Source organism: Protobothrops mucrosquamatus, unplaced genomic scaffold (genome assembly GCF_001527695.2).
Source record: "Protobothrops mucrosquamatus isolate PMUCROS unplaced genomic scaffold, P.Mucros_1.0 scaffold3916, whole genome shotgun sequence".
NCBI lineage: Eukaryota > Metazoa > Chordata > Lepidosauria > Squamata > Viperidae > Protobothrops > Protobothrops mucrosquamatus.
In genome coordinates, this window is record NW_015389860.1 from 19,577 (window position 1) to 40,209 (window position 20,633).

General features: G+C 37.7%; 1 protein-coding gene across 1 annotated transcript; it reads right to left on the bottom strand.

Annotated features, from left to right (window-relative positions):
• Positions 1 to 323: 323 nt before the first annotated feature.
• On the bottom strand, positions 324 to 20,073 carry RALB (RAS like proto-oncogene B). The gene is made up of 5 exons (XM_015827741.1): positions 19,939 to 20,073; positions 8,192 to 8,347; positions 5,268 to 5,476; positions 3,876 to 4,053; positions 324 to 1,996 (listed from the first exon to the last, which is right to left on the bottom strand). Exons 2-5 carry the CDS (start codon positions 8,303 to 8,305, stop codon positions 1,877 to 1,879), a joined length of 621 nt encoding a protein of 206 aa, XP_015683227.1. The 5' UTR covers positions 8,306 to 8,347; positions 19,939 to 20,073; the 3' UTR covers positions 324 to 1,876.
• Between the last annotated feature and the right edge of the window lie 560 nt (positions 20,074 to 20,633).

Genomic DNA, 20,633 nt, shown 5'->3' on the forward strand with positions numbered 1-20,633 from the left:
AAACTAGTGGCCTGTGGGCCAGATGCATCATACACAGACCATGCCCACCCCAGCTCTGCAAAGGCAAAAAAAGTTACATTACATGACACGCTTGAGTTTGACACCCGGGTTCTAAATCTTCCAAAGCATCCTGATACATGCTTATTCTTGGAATTTTGAAAGTATTCTATAATCTGAAAAACTATTTTTACGACCGACCAGATAAGAGCATTTATATAAAGTATATTTGCTCAACAGAACTTTCTCCAGCTTGATCCTTTTTGACCGTTCCTCTCACATCCTGTTTGGAAATGAAGAAAATTATCGTTTAAAAGAGCACCAAATTGAGAAAGAATGGTTTAATGAATTGGCCAGAACTATTTTTTAAAAGTGTAATGATATACTTCCACATGCCATTTTTATTTACCCCATTAATGATCAAATAGTGACAAAAAAAGAAAAACAATTGTTAACTGAATAAATTTAGCTGTCTTTACAAACTTTATCCCATTATCCAGTGAATAATTATAAAAAGTTCTTGTACAAGGAAACCAAGAGTCAGACTTCTTGGCAACTGCTCCTTATTAACTTGGATATAGATATATATATGAAAAGATTGCACATCTCCGTCTTTTTAATTTAGCCACCACTGCTCCACAATGTGGAAAGCACTAGTGCGTGCTCACTCAGGAGTGGAATTTCATGTCTTGACGTCACCTAGGCTGATACCAACAACTCTGATGGGAGAAAGAAAGTAAAGCCAACTATAATACATCATTAAGTTTCTCTGGTTCGAACAAACTACTAGTTTCTATACAAGTTTCTTATTTTTTTTTCACAGTTCAAATGGAGTAAGTGCAGGATAAGGACTGGTGGATTTTTTTTTAACCACCCACTTTTAAAACAAGGGCTGTATCCAATTCATGAAACTACATAATGTGAACTTTCACATTAAAAAAAAACCCCTTCTTCTGTTAAACATTGAGAGCAAATGTAGCAACCACTATGGCTTCAATACATGACTCCAAACCATCACAACACCATGAGTAAAAATGTCCAAGTTTTGGGAGGAAACCAAGTCTTTGGGAGGAAGGGTAGAATTACTCAATGGAATAAACCAAAAACTTCTAGCTTGATGTCATTCATACGTCTTGGATTTCAAATACTACAATCCTCAACAAATGTACTGAAAAATTGGGTTAATCTTAGAAACTCCTCTGCATCAAGATGCCTAGTTAATTTACTCCCGATTTAAGACAGTATTAATTTGCCAGAATATAATTACTAATGTTCTGAAATTTACTATAGTCATTACGGAAATGCTCACTATTCTGTTTTTTTTTTTTTAGAGATAAGCCTTACACTGTCCATCTAATATGTTGGCAAAACAGCAAAACTGACACCACCATAACTTATTTTAAGCAGCACTATACATTTTAAAGGCTAGAAATAGCTCATTTTGTCAACTTGTGGTTTTTTTTAAAAAAAAATCACTGAAGGCTTAAGCCTTTAAGAGCACACAAAATGAAGTCAGAAAGAAAAGACAGCTACAACTTTGGTGGAACGCCATTTAAACAAAAAAAGGGTGGTGAAGAGTTGTTGAGGAGTGCCCTTGGAGCAGCATCCGGAGGTAAATTCAGAGTGCACCATATGACTAACAGGTAAATTGCTTATGATAAAAGGGGAAAAAAATGCTTGCATTACTGTTTACCAGTGAAAGCTGCTTTCAAGAATCATCCTTCTTGGTATACATGGATCTGCTGAACTTCAATTCTTATATCAATGTGAGTTGAAAAAAATGTATTGAATTCAGATTTCTTCTTATTAATTCAGTCCTCTATTGTTAGTAGTAAAATGTCTTGTTAGTACTGTCACCTATAAGTGTAGCTCTTAAAGATCACAATAAGCAACATCGTTCTTTAAAACTCTTCTTATTCTTGCTGCTTTTTTTGCCATTCTTGTCTTTATTATCTGACATTTTCTTGGATCTAATTTCTCTCATCAAATCAAAAAATACCTAAAAAAGAAAGAAAAGTAGACAACATTATCAGCATTTGAAACTGGCTTGTATGAAGAAATAGTGCATGTTTTAAATTAATGCAACATATTAGGAAAAAAGATAACAAATCCCTAAACATGTTGTTTATTCACAAAGGTGATTTTAAATGGCTAATTTTTAACCATCATAAATTTGTTATACAGTTAGTCCTCAACTTATAGCCACAGCTGAGCCCAAAATTTCTGTTGTTACGTGAGACAGTTGTTAAGTGAGCTTTGCCCCATTTTATGACCTTTCTTGCCACAATTATTAAATGAATCACTGCAGTTAAGTTAGACACACGGTTAAGTGAATCTGGCTTTCCCGTTGACTTTGCTTGTCAGATAGACACAAAAGATGATCACATGACCCCGAACACCATACCCTTCATAAATATGAACCAATTGCCAAGCGTCCGGATTTTGATCAGGTGACCGTGGGGATGCTGTAATGGTCGTTAAGTGTGAAAAACTGTCCTAAGTCACTTTTCCACTTTTAACTATTTGAATTTGGTGCAAAAAGCACAGGAACTCTTAGGGAATTAAAACAAAATTTAATAGAGCTTCAGAAAAATTCAGCTGGAATCTAACCCGCACATATAATGTTAAATATAAAAGATTTATTCAAGACAAGTTGGATCTGCTCACTTCAATAATTTCTCAGAGCTAAGCATGCTTACAAGATTCTCAAATTAAGCGGGCAATAGGAAATCCAACAGAAAAGGCACTTCGTTGGCCAGGCCACATGGCACAATCCCACAAGAGGATTTTTTTTTTCTGAATAAAAAATAATGCTGGAGAAGCTCTCGGTTTTCTTTCCCTCAATATAGCGAGACTTAGTTCCACAAGCATTAGACCGGCGAAGGCTAGCTTTAGCGAAACAAAGAAAACCATGAGGGTTTATTTTTCTCTCTACCAACAGTCATAGCTCTGCTAGCACCGATGGAGCTAAGGCTAGCTTTAGCAAGGAAAAACAAACCGACGGCTCTGCCAGTATTATTTTTTGCTCAGAATTTGAGGACTACCTGTAATTAAACACATTTTATCCATTCTTACAAAACTGCAAGGAACCAATTGTGTTTCTGTAAGATTTATGGCAATTATCTCATTAACATATTGCAAGAGTATTTCAGCAAGTCTAGAGTAGTTTCTGCTATACAGGTAGTCTTACGACCTGTTGCTTAAGGACCATTTGAAGTTGTGACATACTTTCCCAAAGCTACTTATAATCCCATTTTCAGAGTTATGATGCTGCACACATATCCCATGGTCATATGATCATATTTTTGGAGCGTGGAAACCAATATTCCTTTACGGCCACTTGCAGCAACCCCCAGTCAGGTGACCAGGATTTGGTACATTTTTTGTGGTTCCTAGCATTTATTTCCATTTTCCAGCAACAAAGTGCCCATTGGGAACTTTTGCCACGTTTGCTTCACAGTTGCCATAAAGTGGTCCTAACTTTAAATCTGGTCATATGATGTCTTGACACACTATTGTGATGATTTACTACCATAATTCTGAGCTCAATTATAGTCATAAGTCGAGGCTTACCAGTATTGTGCTAACATGTATAATTTGCAGTTTGGGGAATAATTGAAGAGAAAATTTGGCAACAAAGATATCCTTCTATTTACAAAAGGCAGCTTTAGTTTATTAGGTCACTATTTGCTCAAATTCTTTCATTAAATTGAAGTGGTTGATAACTATTATAGTGATCTTCCGTAAGATGTGGAGAACTCACAAAGTGCCAACTTATTTTGCCTTACATTTAAATATAAGTGTAATTAAAACAAATGTCGACTGTGATCCGACAGCCTCATTTCTGAAATACTGCTGAAAACAAACTCTTACTTTACCTTGTCTACATTTGCTCTTGTTTTTGCTGATGTCTCTACATACTGTACTCCCCACTCTTCTGCTTTACTCCGAGCAGCTTCTACAGGCACTTGTCGGCGGTCCTCCAAGTCTGATTTGTTCCCCACTACTAGTAATGGGATTTTATCCTCTTCAGCTTTTACACGGAGAATCTGTTCTCTAGTATAGCATATTAAAAACAAAACAGTAGATATGGCCTTAATTATTATTTCCTGCTAGGGTGAAAAATGCATGCATGTCAGAAACAATAAGTGTGGTATGCCAAAGGAACTGCAATGCTATTATTATTGCATATTACATTTACTGGTCAAGCAGAAGAATAGGTTGCAAGTCCCCACTACCAGATAATGTGCCCCCTTTTTCCGGTTTCCATTCAAAGTATAATATTTTACTGCAAGTAACTGATGCAATCTATTGTATCTATCTATCTATCTATCTATCTATCTATCTATCTATCTATCTATCTATCTATCTATCTATCTATCTATCTATCTATCTATCTATCTATCTATCTATCTATCTACCTACCTACCTACCTACCTACCTACCTACCTACCTACCTACCTACCTACCTAATCTATCTAAACATATATACATATACATGTACATGTATATGTGTGTATATATGTATGTATACACACACATATACATATGTACATCCCTGAAGGGTGTGACTAGCTGATGAGGGCAAATGAGCCTGAAATAGCTATACTAGTCTCCCACTAACTCTTTGTCAGCCACAAAATTTTGAATTTATATATACATTTAAATATACTTTACATAAGATTAAGTAGGAAATGTACACATTATAGTCAGCACCACGCTAACAATTAGCAAAGCATAGCACCATATTAGCATCAACTATTGTTATTACCGTTATGCCAAATCAATAAACAGCAGGATGAAGGCCAAGATTGCAGACCTTAATTTATCGTGTAAGCCCACTGTTCAGGCTTTTAACTTCTCTGTGTAGGCCTGAGAGACAAAATGGCCCATCCTTAAGGAAGGTCAAAACTCAGGTCTCCCAGTCCAGCACCTTAACCACTATTCCACACTGGCTCTCACAAACTAATATACTGATATAAAATGAATTTGTGTTTTGTACAGTTACAGCTACTGCACACGTTCATATCAACAGAGGGAGAATTAAATAGTAAAAACTATCAGCTCTACAAAAATGCAAACTACACAGCCACATTTAATTGGTAGCCTTTGTGTCTTCAAATATGTTAAGCATTTTCCTGTTCAGTTTAGCAGAAGCTCAAAACAATGTTTTCTGGGGAAAAAGGAAAAATGACATCTTTCCTTTGGACCACATTGTAGATTCAATCAAAAATCAAAGTCCGATGAAAACATCTAGAGATCATATTTACCTAAATTCTGCTGTAGCTGTAAAGGATTCGTGCTCAGTTATGGAGAAAACTAAGAGAAAACCTTCTCCACTCCGGAAATAGTTGTCTCGAATAGCTGCATAATCTTCCTGCCCAGCTGTATCCAGAATATCTATTTGGACTTCTTCCCCATCTAGAACAACTTTTTTTCTGTAACTATCAGCCTTGGTTGGTTCATAGTCTTCAACAAACTAGACAGCACAAAACAATAGTTAGATATAGGATTCTTGCATCCTTTGGATGATAAAATTAAGTTATGGAAGATTATCCAGTTAACAATAATGCCAATTATTGCAGCTCTGGTGTGTATAGCACCGAAATAAAAATATTTCCTTCCCTTATGTGTTAAAGATCTGCTTCAACTAATAATCTAGGGATCAAAATATGAGAGTCTAAAACAATGTGCTCTACTTTTTTTAAAAAAAAAATCCCCTTGTAAATATTATAAGTATTAATTCTGCTTCTGTTTATTGCGAGTAAAGGCAAATAACAATTCTGAAATGAAGCTTCATTTTCCGGATGACTTCATGATGACACTATTAAATTGCCATCAGAATTTGTTCAAGCAATTCTAAGCCTACCTTTAAAATCCTAGGCATTATGCAATTCTTTTTTGAGAGGTAAAGATTGCAAGCAAGTCACATGTTATGCTTCTGCTATATTAACATGATCCATAAAATGGGGTAAAAATTTAGTATTACTATTAATAAGCATTTGTATATACTCAACACGTGGTGGGATACTGGAAATAGTATACTGACCTGCAAGGTAGCCTTTATATTAGAAATCCTATCATACGCCAGGAAAATGTTTAGGGAAAAACTGGGTTTCATTGTGCTTGTGGCATACTAGTCAAAATGTGTCAAAAACTGATCTAGATCAGTAGGCGTCTTTACTATCAGCAGGGAATGCTGCATGCAGCATAGACAGCTAATAACCTTTCCTGTCTTTCTGAAAAGTCTTATGTGAAAGCCTCAAGTCATCAAAGCCACATCGGATGACAGATTTATGCACCCCAACTATTGATAACCATGGCATGTAGAAGACAACTTGATTGTAAGAGGAGTAAATGGTATTTAAGTGCATGAATTAATGCAACGAATTAAAGAAAAACAACTATGTTCTGTGTTGTGGAACTAGGATAAAAGGGAAAAAGATGCAATAACTTTGAATGAAGGCATAGTTGAACTGATGGAATGGAGATGATGAAAAGATATAGATGAAAGTGTAGATGCAATTATAAAATAAGTAAAATGTATGATTTTGACATTCATATAAAAACACATACGCTGAAAGCATCTAGACTGTTGCGGATGCATACAACTGTAGGCTGGTGATAATTGTGTTACAATCTGGTAAATAGTTATCACTCCAGGGAATGTTGATAACAAAAGACTCGGGAAGAACTGCAAAAATTGTACAATATTTTAAATGAATTTTCTAAAACCCATGAACAATGATAAAGGTGATCCTTTGGTAAAATATATGCTTAGAAAAAGGCATGCTTCAAATATATAGTTTAAGTCAATTCACATGAATACACAGAAAATGAAAGAATTAAGTATGACCACTTTGATATCAGTAAATAAAGGGGATAAGAGGTTCTCAGTTTAAGACCGGCCATTGTTTCTGGCAGTGTGAACGATAGATTTTCAAAAAAATGGGCATAAAAATCCCCAGAAAAGTAAAAATAATAAGAGACAAAGTAGAACATAGGGAGAGGGGGGAAATAAGAGCTTTATGTGGAAAATATTGTAGAAGATCAATTAATCTCCTAATAGAATGAATGTAAGGAAAGAGAATGAAAAAACCCCTCCTTGGACCGAATATAAGGAATTACTCTAGGTGTGAGCAATTATGAAATAGTAGTGAGAAGTATGAAAAACAATTCACAGCAGAAGCCTTAAATGAAAAAAACCATGCATGAGAAAAATGCCCAGCAAAGAATGACTACTGCAAAAGAGAACAAAAGAAACAGCATGTATGTTGACAGGAATAAAAGTTTGAAAATACAGCATGTAACCAAAGAGAGCAAGGAATGGTTAAGATAAAAAACAGATAAAAGCAATGCAGAACAATTTTGTATATAGTGGAGTGGAGTGGAGTGGAGTGGAGTAGAATGGAATAGAATAGAATAGAATAGAATAGAATAGAATAGAATAGAATAGAAAGCTGGAAGGTACCTTGGAGGTCTTCTAGTCCAGCTCCCTGCTCAAGCAGGAGAAACTATATTATCTCAGACAACTGACTGTCCAGTCTCCTCTTAAAAACCTCCAGTGATGGAGCGCCCACGATTTCTGAAGGCAAACCGTTCCATTGGTTAATTGTCCTCACTGTTAGAAAGTTTCTCCTTAATTCCAGGTTGCTTCTCTCTTTACAACATATCTAATTACAACATATCTAAGGCTAGAATTGAAATGAATGCTGTAAATGGTGGTGAAAATGGAGTAAATGGAGTAATATATGCTGTTAAAATGCTGAAAATAGTAAGGCTGCAGGGATAACCGATGTACATGGGAAAATGGCTCTTTTAAGAATTTCTGCCACTTTCTTATATATGATTACATTCTTAAGAGAAGAGAGAAGTTTAAAGAAAAAAAGTAAATGTATGAAGTGGTATATTGGTTTTGAAAAGAAAAAAAAATGAGTTTCGAGGATAAAAAGTTACAAAGAGATGTTATTTTACTGACTATTCTAGAAGGCTTCTTCTATTTAAAACCATGAGATCTAATCTAAACTACCAACAGGAAAAAACAAAATAAAATCATTTCTCTTTCTGAAAAAGGCTCTACAAATTTATGATCTTGTATTGATGTCCCACAGTGCACAGTAAAAGCAGTTTAGTACAGACCCTATATAGCACATCATTTTAATACCTATAAATAGAAAAGCAACCAATGTCTTACCTCATCATACATAAACTGAAGTGTAAGTGCTGATTTGCCAACGCCTCCACTACCAACCATGATTACTTTGTGAAGGGCAAGAGAGCTTTGACTTTTTGCCTTACTAGCAGCCATTTTTAATATAGTTGTCAGGTATGAGCTGAGCAGAATGATGAGCTAGAAGCCAAAGAATAGATGTTTTGTTATTCAGATCAAGTATTTAATTAATCATCAGAATGATGCAATTTAGACATTTCAACTATGTCACAACCTTTGAGAAGAACTAAATAAACACTGATGCTTTAACCACAATTTCATCTGGATACACCATTGAATCAATTTAGAACACAACATGATGAATAATTGTTAGGCTTTCCTGTAATTCTAGTACAATTTTGAATAAGTTTTTGCAAAATTCAGTTTCCCTGAAACATAATTTCACTTGAAAAGACAAAGTTTGGCTTCAATTATAGTGTCAATGTTAAGAAACATGCAATTTTAATTGGTGTTAAAATGTTAACTTCGTAATTCTGTTGGCATTAGAAACAAGTATGATGAAATAGAAAAGAATAAAAATAAAAGCTTGAAGCTTGCTCATATTGCACTAAACATTTGGTACCTAAAGTTTGGAGAACTCTCCCAAAACAGATTTTGAAGGCATAGAGGGGATTGCTGGGACGATCAAGAAAATATTTTCTGCTATTGCATGAGAAGAAATCACTACATTATCTATCATGGAAATTCATCACTGAATTGTGCCCAAAAGGCTGGAAAGTTTCTGCCAACCAAATATTAACATAATGTGTATTACAAGAGGAACAGAAGAGGGGTTATACTAGAAGTTTGATGCTCTTGTCTATGTAAGGGTAGTTCTCAACTTATGATCAGTCACTAAACTAAAGTTATGTCAGATTCCTCAGGGCTACAGATGACCCAGATTAGAAGTTCCAAAAACATTTTGGATGCTTGGCAACCAGCCCACATTTACGGCTATTTGTCATGTAACTGCAATTTATGATGCATTTTGCCAGAAACTGGCCTTTACTTCCAGTTTCTGGCAAAAAAAAAAAAAAATACCCACTGAGGACAATGGATTTGCTTAACAACTGCCAGATTCACTTAACAACAGCCACAACAAAAATTGTAAACTCAGGTGTGGTCACATGGCAACCCACGTAATGACTGGCATGACTTAAGCCTATCATTCTAGATTCAACTACTCATGTATTTATTTATCTTCTGGGAGGCTCGTAAATTGAAAGAAATCTTAACACCAAAATTGGCCGTACAGTATTATATAATACAGCATTCTCTTTCAGACTGCAAGACTATCAAGTCTTCTCAAGCCTACCTGATACTCAGGAATAGCAAAATACTTTTGAAATTCTTATAGTTTTCTCCACATTTAGAGCCGTGATGGCACAGTAGTTAGATCGCAGTATTTCAGGCTAATTCACTGCTCACTCCAGGAGTTCAATTCTGAACGGCTCAAGGTTGACTCAGCCTTCCATCTTTCCGAGGTCGGTAAAATGAGGACCCAGATTGTTGGGGGAGCAATAGGCTGACTCTGTAAACCGCTTAGAGAGGGCTGTAAAGCCCTGTGAAGTGGTATATAAGTCTAAGTTCTATTACTATTTATTCAGATTTGAATATTTTCTTCAATTAATAGAAATCTCCCTGAGATACCTTAGATTTTTAGGAATTGCCATGTAAAGCTCAGAGTGGACAATCAATAGTTTTTGCCTATACAGCATGGTCAGGCACCACAACAGAGAAAGTTGTGATGCCTGTCCACTAAAAGAGCATTCCTTTAGAGATCCATACCATTCCTACTTCACTTTACATTCCAAAAATCCTTTTAAAATCTGATTGCTTTCCCAGTCCTTGCAGTAGGGTGGATGTGTTGTGGATTATTTTTCCCAAACATAATTCCCCCCCCCACTTTTTTTAATTTTTTATTTTTTTAGAGTATAGGTTAGCTACATTTGTCTGGAATGGTGTGGCTTCTATGTTTGTTTAAATAATGAAATAACCACAATACAGTTTTAAATTCATATCATAGAAGATATATACGGATATAAAATATTTAATAACTTTCAAATTTGATTCCCTCCTCAAATTTGCTCAGAACTTTTGTAAAATTCTACTTTTGTTATTATTGACTCTAATCAAGCAAGCAGATACAATCTTTCTCCTTTTACTTGCCATGCAGCTGGCATTCCACAATTTCTCCAGCTAGACTGCAACTGAAAGCGGTCATTCTTTAAGAACAGAGTCTGGGCCACTGATTTATATACAGACAGAACGCTTTTGTAAAAGCCTTCTAGTACTCCATTTCCAAGACTGATTTAACTGTTAACATGAAATCAGAAACTGCAAAACTAAAAATATGAATTCTATTTTCTCATAATACTTATCTGATAAAAATATGAAGCCAAATGGATTATAATATTTTAGATAGCTCAATTATATGCATCATAATGATTCAGAGTTTATCTTATATTCAGAATTCTGAGATATTAAACTTTAAGACATGATTATGGCCATTCAAAACCTTTTCTATTAGCACAAGAATAGTAAATCTCTTCTTGCACCTTCCCTCTAAACTTTCCTTGCAGTCAGAAAACAGCAAGGATGTTTTTCATATTCAGTGTTGCCTAGTATTACACCTTCTTGTTTATGTTGTGTTCAGTCGCTAAGTCATGTCCAACTCTTCACGGTTCCCCCATCCTCCACTATCTCCCGGAGTTTGCCTAAATTCATGTTCATTGACACTATCTAACCAGGTCATCCTCTGCCATTCCCTTCTCCTTTTGCCTTCAATCTTCCCCAGTATCAGGGTCTTTTCCGAGGAATCTTCTCTTCTCCTTTGGTGGCCAAAGTATTTGAACTCCAGCTTCAGTATCTGTTCTTCCAAAAACCAGTCAGGGTTGATTTCCTTCAAGATTGACTGATTTGATCCCTTTGCAGTCCAAGGGACTCTCAAGAGTCTTCTCCAGCACCACAATTGGAAAGCATCATTTTTTTTGGCACTCAGCCTTCCTTATGGTCCAACTCTCACAGCCATACCTTATTACTGGGAAAACCATAGCTCTGACTATATCGACCTTTGTCAGCAAAGTGGCATCTCTGCTTTTTAATATGCTGTCTAGTTTTGCCATAGCCTTCCACCCAAGGAGCCAGTGTCTTTTACAGGTAGTCCTCAACTTACGATCACAAGTGAGCCCAAAACTTCTCTTGCTAAGCGAGATAGTTGTTAAGTGAATATTGCCCCGTTTTACAACCTTTCTTGCCGCAGTTGTTAAGTGAATCACTGCAGTTGTTAAGTTAGTAACACAGTTAAGTGAATCAGGCTTTTCCATTGGCTTTGCTTGCAAAAGATGATCACATGACCCTGAGTTACTGCAATCATCATAAATATGAGTCAGTTGCCAAGCATCTGAGTCTTGATCACATGATTTATGGGGATGTTGCAGCGTTCCCTTCGTAAGTGTGAAAACAGGCATAAGACTTTTTTTGCAGTGCCATTGTAACTTCGAATGGTCACCTTTTTTTTCCTATTAACGACCCTGTAATCCTTTGTGGAGTCAGGGTGACAAAATGGAGCTCAAGCGTTTACTGGCTGGATGCCCTTCCTGACACCTATGCGGAGTTTGCGGCAAACAATTACTCATTGTGCCCAAAGATAGAAATATCAGCTGTTACCTAGGATCAAACTCACAGCCTCCTGATTGTGAGGCGAGAGCTCTACCTCTAGGCCACTGCGCTGCTCGGTCACTAAATGAATTGCTGTAATTGAGGACTATCTATAATTTCATGGCTGCAGTCATCATCTACAGTGACCTTGGAGTTCAAAAAATAAAATATGTCACTATTTCCATTTTTTCTGCTTCTATTTGCCAGGGGGTGACTAGATGCCATGATCTTAGTTTTTTTTTAATGTAGAGTTTAAACCCAACTTTTGCACTCTCTTTATGCAGATTACTTGAAAACCATGAGGAAATATGAACAACAAGCTACCATGAGTTTTGAGGAGGGATAAGAATCAGCAAATGACCAAAAACAACTGGCTAATCAATCCAAAGAAGGTGTCCAGTGATCAGTATACAAGTAGTTTAATTTTGAGATTTGGTAACTAGTTAGCTTAACATTACTGTAGCTTTACCAGTGACCAAGCATACTACAGGTAGTCCCCATTTATTTAGCACAATTGGGACAAGAAACTCCATTGTTAATGCTATGAATATAAAGTGAAAAGTCACGTGACTATATGCAACTGACAACATCAGTTCTGGCTATAATTATTAATAGTTTATTGTGACCATTATTTCCAAAGCAATATAATTAGCATTAGCAAGAGTTCACAGTCACACGTGTATATATAGTTGCACTGCATTTATTAAAGTGATCCATTTGAAGAAGACTATAAAATTTAGGTCATGCTGCTGGTCCCAAACCATTAAATTTAAGTCATGTGATTGCTATTTATATAATGATTGGTTACTTAGTTTTGTGGAAGTAATACTTCAATTTTTCAAATTTTATTTTGTGCTCTTTAATATATCTAAATAAGATATGCAGAGCTATTTTTGCTTCTCTCCCCAGATCACTTAACCTTGAATAGCTCAGAACATTAATAACAGTAATATTTTATGTACCAGAATGCATTCATGAAATAAATTAAACACATCAAGGCAACTGTATTCTTGTACTGTATTTCATGCTATAGAAATATCTTCCTTTAGTACTCTGTTCAATATAAAGAAATCCTTTTTATACAATCCAAATCCTAATTCTGCCTGATTTTGCTGCATCTTTCAAATAAGAACATACCTCAATTCTTGCTCAAAGTTTATGTTGCTTTAAATGCAAATTTCTTTGTTGAGAGATAAAAATGATGAGCAATAATCAAGAGTACCTGCATTTTTCCATATTTAAAAACCTACACACAAATGTTGCCATGGCTACATGCTATCATTTTGCCTTGAGTTTACAACCATAACGCTATTCAGCAAAACTGAAGACACATACTGCCTTTTTGTGTATGGGCATGAACAGCCAAGCCTATTCAGTGACCAAACCTAAAAGTGTAATGAGATACAGGTTCACAACTCATTAGCGATGTAATCAGAACTGGCACACTGAAGAGGAAAAACAAGCTTACATGCTTAAGCACCATCACTATCACCATAGCTTAAAAACTGACATCCACAAAACCAGCCTCAAATAATCATGCAACACTTTGTGTTAATGTAACCATTTTTTCAGGTTTCTATCCAGCAATCACTCAGTCTTGACATCTTCGTGATGGGGATACAAAGTAAATAATTACAATCTAAAAATGACACAATACAAATCTAGAGATTTCTTCAGAATTTTAGATCATAGGTTGCCAGCAATAGGCAATGTTGGATAACAAAATACTCTTGCCCCTCCATCCCCATAGAACAGGGGTGTCAAACTCGCAACTAGTCATGTGACGTGTCGTGACGTATCACAACTTTTTTCCCATTGCCAGCAATGGGGTGGGCGCGGTTTCGGCATGACACATACGGCCTGTGGGCCGGCAGTTTGATACTCCTGCCATAGAACATTTAAAATTACCAAATTCTCATTCTAATCCTATAAGATTTCAACATTTCCCCCACACACACACATCAGACTATAATACAAATTTGTACAAGAATGCCGAGTGTGGCAAATATTATCTACTGAAATAATTGAAAATAAATTTCCTCTGGATTCTACTAGTTTTAAACATGTGGAAAAAGCAGGAAGATCCTAATAAATTACACAGAGGATAACACAATGATAGAAAAAGCAGATTAACTTCTTTGTCCTACCATAAAAATGAACTTCTGAACGGCAAGACTTTTTTAAATCATAAAGAATGGATTTTATAGAAAACAAGTTTGGGGAAGAAAATTGCAATAATTATAATATGTTCTTACTGAATATTTTCTTACTTTTCCACATAAAATAATATACTGATCTGCATCTAAGGGCACTATTTCATTGTATATTTTAGCCAACTTCCCTGAAGTTCCTTATCTCTCCAGAAAAACTTTGGAAGATTGAGGAAGCTTTGTACTGAATCCTAGAAATCCTATTTTGTCTTCACTGGAAATGTCATAAAATGGGAACCACTTGATCCAATCAATCAGAATAGAGCTGGAAGGGACCTTGGAGGTCTTCTAGTCCAACCCTGTGCTCAAGCAGGAGACCTATACCAGTGAGGGCGAACCTTTTAGAGACCGAGTGCCCAAACCGCAACCCAAAACCCACTTATTTATTGCAAAGTGCCAGGGCCGCATCAGCATTGTGGTGCCCTCATGGGGGGGCAGGGAGGCGCCTCTGAGTGCCACCTCTGGTACGCAAAAACCGGGGGCACAAAAATGGGCCATGCTGCAAGGCGCAAAAATGGCCGTGCCATGGGGTGCAGATACAAGGCGCTGCACCATGCAAGAACGGGGGCAGGGCTAGTAAGTATCACGCAGGCACTAGCCTCACCCCATTTGCAGCATGTGTGTGCTTGCGGCCCCGTGCACGCATGCATGCATGTAAAATGCTTTCCCCTCCCTTTTCTTCCAGTCCACCAATCAACAATGGTTGGTGACCTCTGCTCTACCTCTTCTACTCGAGCTTGCTAGTCGGCCGCTTCACCTCCTTTGTGCTGGGTGGGGCTCCTGCTGTGGGCGGCAGTGGGGGCCCGAGGCACCAGCTGCTGGTGGCGGTGGCGCGTGCCAACAGAGAGAGCCGAGTGCCACCTCTGGCACGCGTGCCATAGGTTCGCCACCACTGACTTATACCATTATAGATAGGTGGCTGTCCAGTCTTTTTTTTAAAAATCTCCAGTGATGAAGCACCTACAACTTCTCACTGTTAGGAAGTTTCTTCTTAATTCCAGGTTGCTTCTTTCCATCGTTTCTTCTCTTCCTTTCTGGTGCTTTGGAAAAAAAGTTGACCCCCCTCTTCTTTGTGGCAGCCCCTGAGATACTGGAATACTGCTATCATGTCACCCTGGTCCTTCTTTTCTCTAGATTAGCCATACCCAATTCCCGCAACCGTTCTTCATATGTTTTTGTCTCCAGGCCCTTAATCATCTTAGTTGCTCTTCTTTGCCCTTTTTCCAAAGTCTCAACATCTTTTTTGTAATGTGACCAAAAATGGATGCAGTATTCCAGATGTGGTCTTACTAAGGATTTATAAAGCGGTACTAATACTTCATGTGCTTTTGATTCTATGCCCCCGTTTATACAACCAAGGATTGCATTAGCTTTTTTTGGCTGCTGCCACACACTGCTGGCTCACGTTGAAGTGATCATCCACTAGAACTCCAAGGTCCCTCTCAGTGTTATTGTTTTTGAGCCAGGTTTCACCTAATCTGTACTTGTATCTTTAGTTTTTCCTGCCTAGGTGTAAAACCTTGTGTTTCTCCATTAAATTTCATGTTATTGGATAGGGCCCATTGTTCAAGTCTGCCAAGATCTTTTTGGATCCTGAACTTCTCTTCTGGGATGTTGGCTATTCCTGCCAGCTTAGTGTTATCTGCAAATTCGATGAGTTCTCTCCTTCTATTCTAAGTCATTTTTGAAAATATGTTTGCGAAGACATTTAGGAAAATATTATGAAGATACAATGGAAGTAGTTTGAACTTAGAATGTGTTGCCCTGACTGAAAAGTAGAAGTCAGAGTGCCCTATTTTGAGCTGTGCTATTTCCAGTAAGATATATCAGAAAAATTCCATTCATTTGGATTGTGGATTTTTGGGAGGGAAGGGGGGTTTCAAGACATTTTCAACTTGAAGTGTTTTGTCTATTTCTAAATGGTGTTAACAATGTAGTATGCAATATATAAAAGGATTGTTGATTCAAGTAAAAATAAAACTGAGGGCATCAAGCAACAAATATTGTAATCTAAGGTACACCTACTTAACTCCTTTAAGAAGCCCCTTGAAAGCAACAAGAATCTGACTTCCTCAATCAGATATTCTCAAGATGCATTCGGAAAATAACTACCCAAATTCCCAAACTGAATTGAATCATAGTCCTAAAACATCTGAAAGTTACCATGTTGAGAGAGGCTACCTTGGCACTTTGCACATGATGAACCTAAATGTTGAATAAAGTATCTCATCATCCTGGATTCAAGTAATAGCAATGAGATTTGCTGCTTTCCTGCCTTTAAGCAAGATAAAAGCTCAAAACACTTGAGGAGAACCTCAAGAAAAGCCTGAAATATATCCCAGCTGGGGGGGGTTAGAATGTGAGAATATAACAGTCTGTTTCTTATTTCTAAGAGGATCATTTTCAATATAAAATAATTGCAGCTAATAGTTCTAATTTAAAGTGTTGACTGTATATGGATTCTTTTATAACAAGCCTATTTTATAATGACAACATTTTCTAATAATTTTTCTAATATGCATGATTCCTTAGGAAATATGAATTTTAAACAGGATATTACATTTAAATGAATCTATCCTATAAGTGCAATAATTCTGAGGCACAATATGAGTTACTAATGTCACATCTTATAAACTGAACTGTAGCTATACCCAAAATGATTGTAAGTAAAAATATAGTTTTCCACAATGCTATTAAATACTTGGAAATCTGGAGAATTATTCCAGAAGCAGAAAATTGCCAGATTACTGTGATTTGTGTTTGTGCACGCTATACAAACCCATTCTTAGTGATCTGAAAAAAAATAGTTTTTTTTTCTACAGATGCATTTATATATTACCCCATTCCACAACCAACAACATTTTGGTTTAGCATTATCACTGAACCAGATCAATATTAATGGGTTATAAACCCACTTGGAATGAACTAGAATAAAATAGTGGTGATAGGGATGGTATTTTCTTTCAAAACAAATGAAAATGTTACCTCCAGACAAATAGTCCTCAACTTAAGACAGTTCATTTAGTGACCAAAGTTTACAACAGCATAAGTCACTAAAAAAGTGACTTATGACTGTTGCAGCATCCCCATAGTCACATGATCAAAAACCCTGTCTTTTATTTATGATGGTTGCAGTGTCTGTCATTCACTGGTTGAGCAACAATCACCCAAAATAAACTCAACTACAAATCTCTAGTACATGAAAAGTATATAAATGCTGTCATTCTCTGAAGTTCCAAAACAGTAACTTCTGAAAGAAAAACCACAGTAGCATTAAATATTCTATGGTTATATATAACTGCAAAAAAATTATATATACCAAGATATCAGTTATTACCATATCTCCTATATGCTCAATCAAATCTATTATACCCTGATTTCCTAAACAGACAAAATTTGACAAAATAAGATTGTAGTCAAAATACCAAACCTCAGATTAACTGCCTATTTCCATATTTTTTTCAGTGAAACATTAGAACCTCATCTAGTAGATCCCTTCTTTCTTTCTAAATGGCAAGAGACTCCCTGATCTAGCCTTCCCCATCTTTTGCTTTTCTAGCATTTTTGTGTTCTCAACTTACTGAAGCATCTGTGTAACAATAGCTAACATGTCTCAGCACATACAAAAAACAAGCCATAATGACGAGGTCTGTGTTTTGCAGTATCTATAATGAGGCGTATGAAAGGGGTATTCCAACTAGAAGTTGCACAAAATGAATGAAAGAAAATGTTACTTCATGGCACAAAAGAACATAAGGAAAAAGTAAAAGAGCTAAAAAATACTGAGGCATATATTAATAGCTCTTTAAATACTGCATGTCAGAATTAGGAAACTGGCCAGAAAGACCGCTGAACCTCTGGAAAACCAGGGAGTTCAAATATTATTAAAGAAGGATAAGGAGACTGCAGAGAAAATGCAGGAATGATTTGTATCTGTCTTCACTGCTGAGGATAAATGGCAGATATCCATGCTTGAAATGCTACCTTCAAGGAAGCCTGAATAATAGTAAGAAACTGAGTGGAAAACAAAATAAATACTTGACCTAGATGGCACTGACCTGAGAATTCTCTAATTAGGAAAAAAAACCTAATAAAATATATATGCCCAAAATCTCTACCAAAAAGTGGCATATTTAACACTGATGTAGAACCTAGAAGGATTTAGGAAATTAAAGGTTGGTTATCTTAATTTTTTCTACCAAAATTAGTGGAACAAGGTTTACTGAGCAGAAATTAACATGATTTCTGCAAAGAAAAACCTTGTCTTGTTAGCCTTTGATGTTTTTTTAAAAAAATTCACAAGTGGAGGTATAATCTTATACAATATTTTATTGGACTTCCAAAAAAAGTCCAACATCCCTTGACAACATTCTTTAGTGTATAATTAGTAGTCATAAAATAAGCGAGGGCATTATATAGATTAGTTATCTATTAGAGAACAAAAAGGAAAGAATGCAAATAGTGGCTTTCCCTAGGTATCTATACTGAGATTAATAGAGATTTACTTTTTGTTTAAATAAGAGTAACACAACCAAGGAGTTCCAACTCAAACACTGTATTTATCCAAATTTGATCTCCAAGAATTGGACAATATAAAATTAACAAGTCAGAAATATTTTTTGGCAGATTAGAGCTATTTGAACGTGGGCAGCTATATTAATAAAAAAAATTGAACAATTCCTGCCATAAATATAATGCACAAACATGTTCTATTCTAACAAGGCCTTTAAATCAACCCAGCTTAATACGGAAAATACAGCAAGCCAGTTCAGAAAGGCGAGCCTTTTTCCAATGAAATTCAGAAAGGAATAGGGAGAGCAACAAATACATGATCTGTTGACACTTCATAAAGAATTTACCCATCACCTCAGATTCTTTGCAGGAGTTAATACTATCTCCCTTGGGTTAATGGCAGAAAATAGTGACATGGTATCACCGTCCACACTTAAAAGAAGAAAACTGATGCTAATTTGTTACAACGTCCTAATACACTAAAAGTGGAAACGAGATTTGGCGTGGGAGGTCTGCTAAAAACCCAACCCCCGCTTTTATGCTGAACTAGTTCTCTATAACCAAGTCAAGCTTTTTTTGCAGATCGGTTTGCTCCTCCAAAGCGATACTTAAAAGAGACATTTCTCCTCGCGCGGCAAGTCGTATTTTGCGTAATGCAAAGTCGTATTTTGCGTAATGCACTACTCCCACTATTTCTTACCTCCGATCAATAAAACACCCCCGTCTGCCAGCCTTTACGAGAGAAATCTCTTTCAGCAAAGGGATCGCCAGTGGCGTTGCCCCTCCGGGCACACACATTCGGAGCCCCCCCCCGAACGAGCGGCTTGCCACGAAAGACACACAAAAGGGTGTGTGTCTTCTCTTTCCACCCAAAGGAACCCAACGCGAAAAGCCATCTGTATCCAGAAAAGAACCACGTAAAGTTCCGCCGCCATTACGGGGTGAGAATGGATCGGGAGGGAAAGGGAAACGATACCCCACGTCCCCCTTGAAGGGATTAGTTCCACCAACAAAGTACTTGCGTTGCCTGCGGGCTTCTTCCAGGTCCACCACCGGAGGGGGGGGGTCGAATTTATTTTCTTTCCCCCCCCCAGCCCCGCGTTCGTTCCCAACTGCAATGCCACAAAATGGAAAGCAAACGCCCAACCCCAAAGCAGTCCCGCCGCACTCGCTTCCCCTTTCCCTTCCCTTCTCCACCGCGGCACGAACGGCGCGGGCTGCCGCGGCCGCTGCAGCCTGCTCGCCTTAAAAAAAAAACAAAGGCTGAACTAGTAGGAGAGCCCTTCTTCCTGCCCGTTTCCTCGCTCTCGGTTTCCCCGAAAGAAAGAAAGAGAAAGGGGTTGCATTTACCTTCCGTTGGGGGATCCGGGTATTTGTGGACTTAAGGCTTCCCGAGGGAAAAACGAGGTTTCCCTGCCCTTAGCGCCGCTACCTTCGCTTTTAGGGAGGCGGATATTTAGCAGCAGCAGCAGCAGCAGCAACAGCAAGCAGCCAGCGCCACCGCCGCGCGCGCGCGCGCCTGTGCACGCGCTCGTTACCGCCCCGATGAAAGAAAGCCCGTCCGTGTGCGCGCGCGCGCTTATCATTCCCCCCCAGGTTCTCGACTTGCGCGCGCAGCTGCTTCCTTTTTTTAAATTACCGACGTGGCGCGCTCAATGATGTCGCGGGTCCAAGCAAACGCAGCGTCTTTTGTTTGTTTTGCATTCGCTCCGCCCCTTCTCTGGGCTCACGCCCACCTCCCGGCTGGCTCCCGAGCGCTTCTTTACAAGCCACCTCCTGGTACCCAGGCGCGTCCGACGATGGGGAAGGTGGAGGGGGTGGAAAGCGTGCGTCGCAAGCACGTGACCCTCTCTTGTCCAATTGGAGGTAGAAGAAAGATAATTGGTTGAATTAGAGCAGGGGTAGGCAACCTTGGCTCTTTTATGACTCGTGGACTTCAACTCCCAGAATTCCTGAGCCAGCCAAGCTGGCTCAGGAATTCTGGGAGTTGAAGTCCACGAGTCATAAAAGAGCCAAGGTTGACTACCCCTGAATTAGAGAATGCG

Coding starts and splice junctions, on each gene's coding strand:
- RALB (XM_015827741.1), bottom strand. CDS start 8,305: ATGGCTGCTAGTAAGGCAAAAAGTCAAAGCTCTCTTGCCCTTCACAAA. Junction 5,477..8,191: donor TTCAGTTTATGTATGATGAG/GTAAGACATTGG, acceptor TGTGCTGTCTAG/TTTGTTGAAGACTATGAACC. Junction 1,997..3,875: donor CAAGAGCAAATGTAGACAAG/GTAAAGTAAGAG, acceptor TTTCTTTTTTAG/GTATTTTTTGATTTGATGAG.